This window comes from Lactuca sativa, chromosome 3, assembly GCF_002870075.4.
Source record: "Lactuca sativa cultivar Salinas chromosome 3, Lsat_Salinas_v11, whole genome shotgun sequence".
Classification (NCBI taxonomy): Eukaryota; Viridiplantae; Streptophyta; class Magnoliopsida; order Asterales; family Asteraceae; genus Lactuca; species Lactuca sativa.
Genome location: NC_056625.2, coordinates 118,703,351 through 118,715,000, shown reverse-complemented (window position 1 = coordinate 118,715,000; position 11,650 = coordinate 118,703,351). Strand labels below are relative to the sequence as shown.

General features: G+C 33.0%; 1 protein-coding gene across 3 annotated transcripts; it reads left to right on the top strand.

The window, feature by feature from the left end:
- The first annotated feature begins 967 nt into the window (after window positions 1-967).
- LOC111919621 (RNA-binding KH domain-containing protein RCF3) lies at window positions 968-11,231 on the top strand. 3 transcript variants are annotated; one of them, XM_023915184.3, is made up of 8 exons: window positions 968-1,103; window positions 1,999-2,565; window positions 3,213-3,581; window positions 4,465-4,710; window positions 4,804-4,944; window positions 5,029-5,276; window positions 5,380-5,449; window positions 10,788-11,231. In XM_023915184.3, exons 2-8 carry the CDS (start codon window positions 2,014-2,016, stop codon window positions 10,980-10,982), a joined length of 1,821 nt encoding a protein of 606 aa, XP_023770952.1. In that variant the 5' UTR covers window positions 968-1,103; window positions 1,999-2,013; the 3' UTR covers window positions 10,983-11,231. The 3 variants fall into 3 exon arrangements, with proteins under 3 accessions (XP_023770952.1, XP_023770954.1, XP_023770953.1); XM_023915186.2 differs by lacking the exon at window positions 10,788-11,231 and adding an exon at window positions 6,769-9,215; XM_023915185.3 differs by lacking the exon at window positions 10,788-11,231 and adding an exon at window positions 5,833-6,755.
- The last annotated feature ends 419 nt before the right edge of the window (window positions 11,232-11,650 follow it).

The following is an 11,650-nucleotide window of genomic DNA, read 5'->3' as shown; positions in this document are numbered from 1 at the left end:
TTAGTCAATTTTTTTTTTAATTATCGGGTCGGGTTGTCAATATTATCATTCAAATGCAAACGTAATATTAATTTTAACATCAAAGATCAAATAATTAAAAAACTAATAAATATCATATGATGAATTCTCATATTTTGAAAAGAATATATAACACATCTACTAATTTAAATTAAATTGTCGATGCGGGAGTAGATGCTTTGCTTTTTAAATTGGAGGTATTAAGTTCTAATTTAGATGTTGACGATTTTATGATATTAACTCTTAACCACTGACCTATTGTTCTTAAAAGAAAAAAAAATAAAAATAAATTCTTAACGACTATTTAGAATTCTTTGATTAAAAATACATTAAGTAAATAAATAACCAATCAAATAAAAAGAAGTAAAAAAATTAGAGGTGTGATAACGTCATGCACACCTTTCACACTAAAGTAGATTCGCCTTTGCAAATGTCCTCTTGTATATTCAGTTTTATTTCTTTATTTTATTTTACTTTTGCTTTTATATAAAGAATAAATTATTGAAATCGTTCCTATGGTTTGGTCAAAATTACACGTTTGGTCCCTAACTTTTTTCTTGCATTTAGATCGTCCCTATGGTTTGATTTTGTTGCGTTTTTCGTCCCTATGGTTTGGTAAAAATTGCATGTTTGGTCCCTAACTTTATGTATGTATGGGACGAAAAATGCAACAAAATCAAACCACAGGGGCGATCCGAGTGCAAAAAAAATTAGAAACCAAACGTGTAATTTTAACCAAACCATAGAGACGATTTCAATACTTTACTCGTTGTAATTTTGGAATTCTTTTACATTCATTTTAATAAATATGAATATGTAAACCCATAGTGGCCCATTTAAAACAAACCCGAAATGGCCCACTTAATCAATTTGTAGGAAACCAAACCCAAAGTGACCCATTTAAAACAAAAACCACAAAGGCCCATTTAAAAAAAAAAAAAAAAAAATCGGAAAATCCAACAAGTCGAATCCGAACCTCAACTCAAACCTGTTTATCCCCAAACCATATGGAGAAAAAGCCCTAGTTGGCTCAATCTTCCGGGTCGATTCTCCTCTTTCGGAGAAATTTCACCTTGCTCTCTTAGGTACGTATTATAGTTTTGTTTTACGTTAGTATTTGTTGGAATTGTTCAAGTTAAATGCTTGAAATTTGACGTAGCTTCAATGTACGTTTTGGAAATTTTTTATGATTACCGAATTTTGTTTATGTATATCATGGTTTTAGTGAAGGAATGATGGGGTTTGAGCTTGATAAAGCAGTTTGCACTGTGATATATACTATATAGCATTATGTATTATAGGATTTAGTGATATATGGTTGTGTATTGGCTGATCTTAAGGATTTGGAGAACTAAAAACACGTAATTGTAGTTGGTTGAAAGAGATACGAAGTTGAACTGGTTAATAGAAACATAAATCGATGCCTTTTAGTTTGTTTCTAGACATTTGGATTTCTTGATTTAGATCATGGAAACCACAAAATATGCAGTTTGTATTTTTTTTTTTCTTGAAGCAAGATGCAATTTGATACAAGAGATAATATAATTGGATACTTTGTGGAGCTTATCATTTTGAGGGAAGAATAAGAAAAAGAGAAGTATTTGTTTGATTTTGAGCTGATGTTATTTCTATGATTTCTTTGTGCATAAAGCAAAAGAATAAGAAGTTGGCTTTAACTAATGGGAGTTTGCTATACTCTAGATTAAGGAACTAGAAGATCAATGCCTCTTATTTATATCACTATAACCGACACAAGGAAAAGACTAAAGTACCCTCTAGTAATCAGTTTCATTGCAAGATCAAACAAAGTCAAACCAAAAAGTCAACTTCTTATTCATCTATTTCTGTAATAGGTCACTTATTCATCTAGCTCTAAGCTTGTAACCCTTTGTAGGTGATTATGGTAGTATTTGATTTTTATTTTGTTTAATCATTTAATGTTAACATCTGAATTTCATCTGTTTCATCTTTGTTCAACAGTGGATTTTAAGCAATATGGAAGATAACATTCGCCCATTCAAAAGACCCCATAACCCCATTTTTGAGAATAGTATCAATAAAAGAGGCAAATTTAGTGATGAATTTTCAGAAACCTCTAATTCTTCAGAAACACTCTACCGAATACTATGCCACTCTAGAAAAATCGGTAGTGTAATTGGAAAAGGTGGAGTGATAATCAAGGCCTTACGTGAAAAAACTCAAGCTAAAATCACAATTGACGATTCTATCCCTGGATCAGAAGAAAGAGTAGTCATAATCTACAGTCCCTCAACAAAAAAGCCAGTAACACATAATGATATGAATCTCCAGTGTGCTGCACAAGATGCTTTGTTAAAAGTTCATGATAAGATTCTTGAAGAAGATATAAATAATAATGAAAAGTTGGTCACTACACGAATTCTTGTTCCAAATAATATGGTGGGGTGTCTTTTGGGAAAAAAAGGAGATGTTATTCAGAGATTGAGAAGTGAAACTCGTGCAAATATACGTATTTTGCCTTCAGATCAGCTTCCTGTTTGTGCTTTGAGTACTGATGAATTGGTTCAGGTAATGATTTGTGTTCTTATACTAAAATTACCAAAATACCCTTGTGGAGTTTTATGTGGTTTAACCATTAATACTTTTATCTTTTTTGTTCAAACCATATAAGTTTCAGACATTTTTCTATATTAATACTTCCTGTTTGTGCTTTGAGTAGTGATGAATTCGTTCAGGTAATGATTTGTGTTCTTATGCTAAAATTACCAAAATACCCTTATGGACATTTTTCTATATTAACCATTTTGATCTGTTAGTTATATCATGTCAAAATGGTTAAATTGGAAAATGTCTAAAACTTTTATGGTTTGATTGAAAAAAAATTAAGTATAAGTGGTTAAGCTGCAAATATTTTCTTACACTTGTTACCAATTTTTATTTAGCAGTTAAGACAAAGGTTAATTGGTAAAAACACTTTGTTGATAGTCAATTTCACAAATGATGGATTTTTTTATAGTCAAATTTGTTTAATTTTATCTGTCTATTGAATAAATATTTACTTCACAAAAACTGTTACAGAAATTTAGAACTCAGTTTCTTTGAAATCCATGCAATTAATTCAAACAAATGATTAATTTGGTAATTAAATAATTATATTTACTTTTTCATGTAAAATATATTTGATATATACATACTGTTTCAATATATAATCACAGATATCAGCTAAACCAGCTATTGTAAAAAGGGCTCTCTATGAAATTTCTACCTTGTTACATCATCATCCACGCAAGGACAACTTCATTCCTTCCGGGCCCCACGGATTTCATCCACCTGGACCTCAAATTACAAATCTACCCCCGCCTGCCAGGTGGCGGGGGGATTATGGCAGTGACCACTCACGATTTGGTGATACTCCTTCTGAGTTTTCAATGAAAATTCTTTGTTCCACAGCAAAAATCGGAGGGGTGATTGGTAAAGGTGGCTCAAATGTCAGACAAATTCAACAAGAAACTGGAACCGATATACATGTTGATGATGTGGCAGCTGACTCAGATGAGCGTGTGATTTGTGTGTCATCGTTTGAGGTGAGTGGTTTTTGTAAAGAGACCATTTTGGCTCTTGTAGTATATGGTTCTTTTTAGTTTTGGTCAAAGGGTAAAATGGTCATTTGAAAAAGAGCAAGTTACATTTTGGTTCCTAAGTTTTTTTTAAAAAGTTATAGTTTTGGTCCTAAATAGTTTTCTCTTGCTGTTTTGGTTCCTATTTTTAAATTTTGTAACAAACTGCTACCCGAGTTTTTTTTTTTTTAAAAAAAAATTGTATCTTTGATAGTTTCCTCTTGCAGTTTTGGTGACTATAGGGACCAAAGTTGCAAGAGAAAACTATTTAGGACCAAAACTGAAAATTGTGAACAAATTCAGGGACCAAAAATGTGAATTACTCTAAAAGGTTTACGAGTATAGCTAGATATAACTACCAGGGACCAAAATTGAAATTTTTGAACAAATCGGGGACCAAAATGTAAATTACTCTAAAATGTTAAAAAGTAAGTAGCTAGATATAATGACCAGGGATCAAAACTGAAAATTTTGAACAAACTCGGGGACCAAAATGTAAATTACTCTAAAAGGTTAAAAAATGAGTAGTTAGATATAACGACCAGGGACCAAAACTGAAATTTTTGAACAAACTTGGGGACCAAAATGTAAATTACTTTAGAAAAATTTAACAAGTGAGTAGTTAGATTTAAAGACCAGGGACCAAAAATGTAAATTACTCTTATATAGTCAACAAGTGAGTAGTTAGATTTAACAACCATGGACCAAAATCGTTATGAAACATCAAAATAACAACAAAATTTGTAAAACCGATTCCATTAGGGACCAAAAAAGAAAAGAATTTAAAGACCAAAAATGTAATTTATATAATTGTGAAATGTTGGTGTGGATTTTGTTAAAATGGATTTAGGATTTGAGGAATCCGAGGTCAAGAACGATCGATGCAATTCTTTTTTTACAAGAGAAAGCGAGTGATTATTCCGAGAAAGGAATTGTTAGTACAAGATTACTTTTGCCATCTAGTAAAGTCGGTTGCATTCTTGGGCAAGGTGGACATGTGATTAATGAAATGAGAAGGAGAACAAAAGCAGATATTCGTGTTTACTCTAAACAAGAAAAACCTAAGTGTGCTAGTAAAGACGAAGAGCTTGTAAAGGTGACGTATTATGTTGTTTTCACTTTATGGTGGTGTTTGTATGATGGAATGTAATCACTCATTCCATTCCCTTGCTTATTCCATTCCATTCAGGTGTCTGGAATTTATGGTACGGTTAAAGATGCGGTAGCTGAGATTGCATCAAGATATCGAGAAAGATGTCTTCGTGATGCAAAACCTGAAGCGGAATCATCTCCTCATGGTGGTCGCTTAGCTGGCTATGGACCTTTTACAGTTAGTCAAACTAGTCAAACTATTACGAGTTTTGTTTATTTTTATTTTTATTTTTGTGATTGTTATTTTGTTATTGTGTTATAGGGTAGTGGAAGGGTGTATGATGAACCACGTAGCTATCCACCTCCTACAAGGGACTATGAACTTTATAGTCACTTGGCTCCACATAGGGACTATGAGCCTTATAGTCATCAAGCTCTTGTAAGGGATTATGAAGGTGGTGGATATAGGGCTCCTATTAGGGAGTATGAATCTAATGACTATGTTGCCCCTCGTGTGGGTTACCCTTCACCTCTAAGGGACTATGAGTATGAACCTCAGGGTTACCAAAGGTAATATACTATACTATGACATTACTCATGAGAACATTATCTTTTGGTATTTTTTGTCTTTATTTATATGTTGATGTATATTTTGTTCTATGTTCTACATTAGATTCTTACGTGGTGTGGATATGAAGATGTCGAGTAGCAGTAGAGGTTTTTCTATTGGGAATGCTAGTGAGGTTAGTACTTTGACTTTTCAATTTGTTTTCTCTAAAGTTGGACTAATAATTGTGAGAGTGGAATGGAATGATACTATTTAAAATGATTGTATTAACTTAATTGTTAAAATTATTAAAACTAACCTCTAAAACTAAAAAAAGATATTATATAGGAAAGATACTTGATTTGATTCCGAAAGGATATCTCTACTTTAGGTGATAATTCCTAACCAAAAGAACATCCTAAATGAATTGCTAATTAAGGAATAAATCATAGTTAATAATCTAAACAATTTTTTATTATCTTAGAAAAGGAAACTAGAATGGATCAACATGTTATTGACTTTCAAGTATTGATGGATCCAATGGAGTTTCAATATCTTCTAATTTAGTTTTAACATTAGACTGCTCGGACAATGAATGACAAACGACCTTTTATGAAATGGAAGCGCAAGGAGCGTCAAAATCGCATATGGAAATAATCAAAACGTTGATCCACCACAAGGTCCACAACATCAATCATTTGACAACCCTTTTGATGTGTCTATTTCATTCTCATCAGCCTATGGGGTCTTGTGGATGTTAGGTCAACCTCTTTAAGTTTGTAGCTATATGAACTTTAGCTTCACTAAGAGGGTGTTTAGGATTGCTTTTCAAAATAGCTTTTTGACTTATTGGTTTTTTTTGGGTATTACATAAGTACTATTCAAAATGGCTTTTTGGCATGTTTTAAAAAGGAGGTCTCCAAAAGTAAGAGAATCTTGACTTTTCAAGTGTTTTTGGCTTTTTAAACTGAAAATGACAATACTACCCTTAATGAATAATTTCACTCTCCTTTTCTTCTCTCCTTTCTTTCCATGTCCTTTTTTTGTCATTCTACAAGTATAATGATTTTTTCCACCCCAAAAAGCTAATCCAAATATATATTTTTTTAAATTCCTTTTCCTACTGCAATAAGTCGATAAACACTTTTGCCCAAAAACACTTTTGAAGTTCAAAAAGCAAATCCCGAACACCCCTTTTTTAATTATCATATAGAGTTTAAATACACTATGATTCTATACATGAGATTCATTTGAGAGTGCATCGATTCCTTTTTTAATTATCATATAGAGTTTAAATACACTATGATTCTATACATGAGATTCATTTGAGAGTGCATCGATTGCGGTCTGCAAATTGAAAAAGGTATCCATTTAATCACAGAAAGATCTGCTACGTTCGCACCTTCGTGGTGGAGTGTCATCTTCAAAAATTGTTAAATTTATAGGGTTTCATTGCTTTTTATGTGACGTTTACCTCCCTCACCACATAATTGGAAAAGTTTTTCTTCATTTTAGCCATGGGTGATAAAACATTATTTGCAATTGAAGATCATTTAACCCTAAATGCACTGCTAAACATGCTTGAAGAGGCTATGATGGAGATGGTGCCGCAACATAAATTCTCTCAAGAATCTTTAAATGAAGAACGACATTCATAGTGTTCTTCATACTAGTGTCTTGCAGGGGATTATAATGGTTAATACTACGATAACCTTATCGATATCAATAGTCGCTCTCGGTTTAGATTCGGTCTCTTTTGGTGGTAATGATGTATGGGATAATAAAGACAATGTGGCATCATTAAAAGCAGTCTGGCTCAACACGGTAAGCCCATAACTTACTAGGCCGTCTCTCCTTATCGAATGCAAACCAACTATGCAAACCGGGAAACAATAAATTATGGCAAGAAAATCACCCGTACAAATCTTTATGCAACATCTCAGGAAACATGAAAAAGGTAATACTATTATATTGGAGGGTACTACCCTTGCAACGTATTGACAACTACATAACCCAGTTAAAAAAGCAAAAAAAGCAAGAACCCAAGAACCCAGACATATGAACATCGATACACATTGGTAAGGGCCATAACTTTGGCTAATGGAAGATGCACATTAAGGATTATGTGTATCGGACAAAAGTACATGAACCATTGTTAGGGAGGAGGAAGTCATTCCCTCCCAACCCACGCAATCCACTGCAACATCAGTTTTTCTTTTTTATTTTTCTTCATCTTTTTCAACCCATAACACACGGAAACCATATCTTTTTCAACCCTCTCAACCCATTCAATTAAAAAAAATACAAAACAATCAAGGTAAAATCTTAGTTAGCAATAGAGTTACTGTCGGTACTGCTCCCTTTTCTTCGGATTGTTTATTTGGTTTCACTAACCCACTTTATCCTCTCTCTCTCTCTCTCTCTCTCTACTTTCTCTCTCAATTTCTCTTGTACCATGTGTTTTAAGATTTGTACATTAGTTGTTTTGTATTTTTTTAATTGAGTGGGTTGAGAAAGATAGGATTTCCGTGTGTTGTGGGTTGGGAAAGATAGGGATGAGCAAAAACCGAACCGAAAACAAAAAAAAACCGACATAACCGAAACCGAAAAACCGAAACCAAAGCAATAACCGGCGGTTTAGATTTGAATTTTACAAAAACCGAAAAATAATGGTTTGGTTCGATTTTGACGTATAAAACTGCCCATGAAAACCGAACCGACCCACATATATATTATTTATTATGTTTTAAATTTTTAGTTTTAGACTTTAGACTTTATCCCTTTAGTGCTTTATGTTTATTTTCAACAGACTGTTAATGTTATTAAAATTTGATCTTTTGAACACTTTTATGCTTTTAGAATACTAGAATCAGTATTCTTTATTTAGTATATTTGAAATAGATATAATATTATTTATCGCAATGTACTTTCACTGGTTTTGAGCCCAAAAACTAGAAAAAAAAGCAGGAGCTCATAAACCCACAGTTTAAAACCGAAAACCCATAAACCCAACCCGGAAAACCGAAAAACCAAACCATGCAAAAACCGAACCTATATGGATTTAAAAACCGAAAAACCAACTTTCTATGGTTTGGTTTGGTTTTAGACAAAAACCGACCGATACTCATCCCTAGGGAAAGATGAAGAAAAAAAGAGAAAAACTGATATGACAGTGGGTTCAGTGGGTTGGGAGGGAATGACTCCGTCCTCCCTTAGAGCATAAATTTGAAAAGATGATGGGAAGGATAAGCTCAAGCCAAAAAGCCAATAAGTATGTGCTTATTGGCTATCGTTTAGATTGGATCCACAAAAGATCAAGACCTCTAGTTAGATACTCTATCAACCACTTATTTGCTATTGATAGATTATCCTAAAGTGTTAGAATCAAAGAAATCTTATGGTGGAAGCATATGTTATGAAGGAAGATATGAGTTTATTTGAAAAGAACCAAGAACTTTTGTCTCACGGGAAAAAACATTATAAAAAAGTGGGGTGTTCAAGAATAACAAGATGGCACCGAGAGGTGTAAGGCAACAATGGTGGTTAAGGGTTTTCAATTGTAAAGTGGAAGCATATGCTATGAAAAGAGAAGTTGATTATAACAAGATCTTCTCTCTGGTAGTGAAAATGACCACAATCAACCTTGAGTATTTTGGTTGCGGAAGATTTGTATATGGAACAATGAAATGTCAAGAAAACATTCCTGCATGCACTCCAAGAAGACATCTAGCCGTTGCCACCGCCACAAGCAATAAGAAAAGTTGGGGTGTAAACCGATGAAAAATGTGTATGTGTTAAAGCAGGCACATGTGCAACAAGAGTTGAAGTTTGAAAGCTTTATGTAGGGGAATGGGACAATATGTACAAGAATTGTGGAATAGGTCACTTTTGTTCTCTTTACGTTGATGATATATGTTAAGAATGTTGCATAAAGAAATTCAATTCCTTTTATGTTGATGATATGTTGTTACCTAAAGAAATTCAATCCCTCTTATATTATAATGTTGTCATCTTTTGGTGATGTGTTTGGTAGCAAGATCAAACATGCCGTTAGAAGATTCAAAGATGAAAAGTTTGAAGCTTTTAAAGAAACAATCACCGTAGACAAATGAAGATTATGAATAGATGAGTAAAGTTCCTTATGCATCAATAATATGTAGTTTGATGTATGTTATGGTATATACACGAGGCAAGATATTGCTCATGCAATGAAAGTTGCTTGTAGGTTCATTTCAAATGTTGAATCCTAAAAAAAGAGCATTGAGATGTAGTCAAGTGGTTGCTATGCTACTTGGAAGGCACTTCTAAGATTGCTCAATGTTTTACACAAATATGTTATCTTTGTCAGTTTTGCAATGCAAATTTTGCCAGTTCTTTAGATTTGGGCATAAGCACTACAAAAGAGTGTTGCTCTCTAAACAATAGAAGTTGTTTATATGGCTATTGTAGAAACAAGCAAAGAGCTTATATGGTTAAAAAAATTTCTATTAAAGCTATACATGGAACATGAACACAATGTTCTTAATTTGCTCAACCGGGACATTACATGTAGTTCATCTTGCAAAGATGTAGTGTTTCTAAGTATGACGGAACACCACCAAATAAGATATCACATTATTAATGAATTAATAACCGATGGTATATTGTCATTAAGAAAGATTAGGCTTACTAAAGTGGTGATAACATAAAATCGGTCTTTTTGATGTTTGATGAGAAGACGTTTGACTTAACTTAAGAGAGGAAGACGAGGCTACATGCTTTTTTTTAGAACAACAAATCTACACTACTCCCAATACCACCTATGTCTAAAATTCAAAGTTCAAGGGTTAATTATGTAATGTTTGAAAACTGATTTGTTAAACATATTGGAAGAGAGTTTACTAGAAGAAAAGAGGAAGACGAGGCTACATGCTTTAGGTTTACTAGAAGAGGTTTCATGTCTTTGAAGACAATTGGATTTGCCGATGAACCTCCAACTGTGAGATTGTTGAGTTGTGGAGTCTGATGATGATGCCAAAGGGATTTATTGTAATCTCTCTCCCTTTATATGGATCTCATGGAATTATAAACCATAGTTGCTTATCATAAATCCCTATGGTTTACGGGATATTACGGATTGCGTCCATGTACATAGTTTTTAACATTCTCTATCTCCGGTGCTTTACATTTTTTATGCATTTCATCCCTCGCCTATGTAAAATGACTAATTTGTCCTCATATGATTAGGGTAAATCAATCACTTTACATAGGCCAGGGATGAAATGCGTTAAAATTAAAAAAAACCATAGGGGACCGAGAATGTAATGTTTAGTTAACAACATCGAAGATTTATGTAATTCACTCAAAATCTAAACAAAATCTTTAATTAAAAAAATAACAATAATTCGTTAGAAATTTGGAAACCTTCTTTTCATCTATGTATGCTACCAATCATTTTTCTTTTAAAACTTTTGCTATTCTATGCATATGTTCAAATTTCTTTCATATTTTTCTCTATGAATTACAATAAATTTATTTTTGTTGTGAACATTTAGATAACGGGAACAAGACCATATGGCGGGGCTTCAGAATCCTCCACTGCTGACATCCATGATCCATCACAACATTTAAATTCCACCCATGAATCCTACCAAATCTACAATTTACCAAAACACCCTTCACACACCAATACTAATCCCACTTCACACACACCATACAATCATTACTCACAAAAGTCTTACCACATCTAACCACAAATACAAATCCCACCATTGTTGTTGACCATATCAAGATTTTGTACCTTATTTAAAATGTTTTTTTTTTTATTATAAGGTAAAAGGTAAATTTAAAGTCCAAGATGTAGAAGCATCAAGCACTTGTGTTTTTGCACACGTGCATAATGCACATATAGCTGTTATTGTCGACAAATCTTATCTACATCGCCTATGAAATGTCAACCTTAAATAGTTGATAAATGCATGTCAAGTATTATCCACTAACCCTTGTTTTATGGTACAAAGTGAAGTACTAGTAATCTTTGCATGTTGGACTACAACCACAATGACACTCAATTACGTGATGTGATTTTCCCACTTAACCAATTTGTGTTTTTTTTTAGCCACAAACCCCTATACTTTGATTGATATTTCGTCTTTTTATAAAAAATTCAACGTCACTTTATTTGGGTTCTCACCATTTTTGGTTTGGATACGTAATACGATAATGAAGATTAAATTGTGGGTTTCATTTTTATTTTTCGTTACATCACTTCAAACGAGATTAAATGAGTTTTTATGAAAATGAAGTTGTCGAGTCATTGGAAGTGGCGCAAATTCATCCATGATTTTCTTTTTTTATTACATGAAAATCTATGGACACCAATTTGGTGGAAGTAGGACAAAGAACACTAATGTAAATC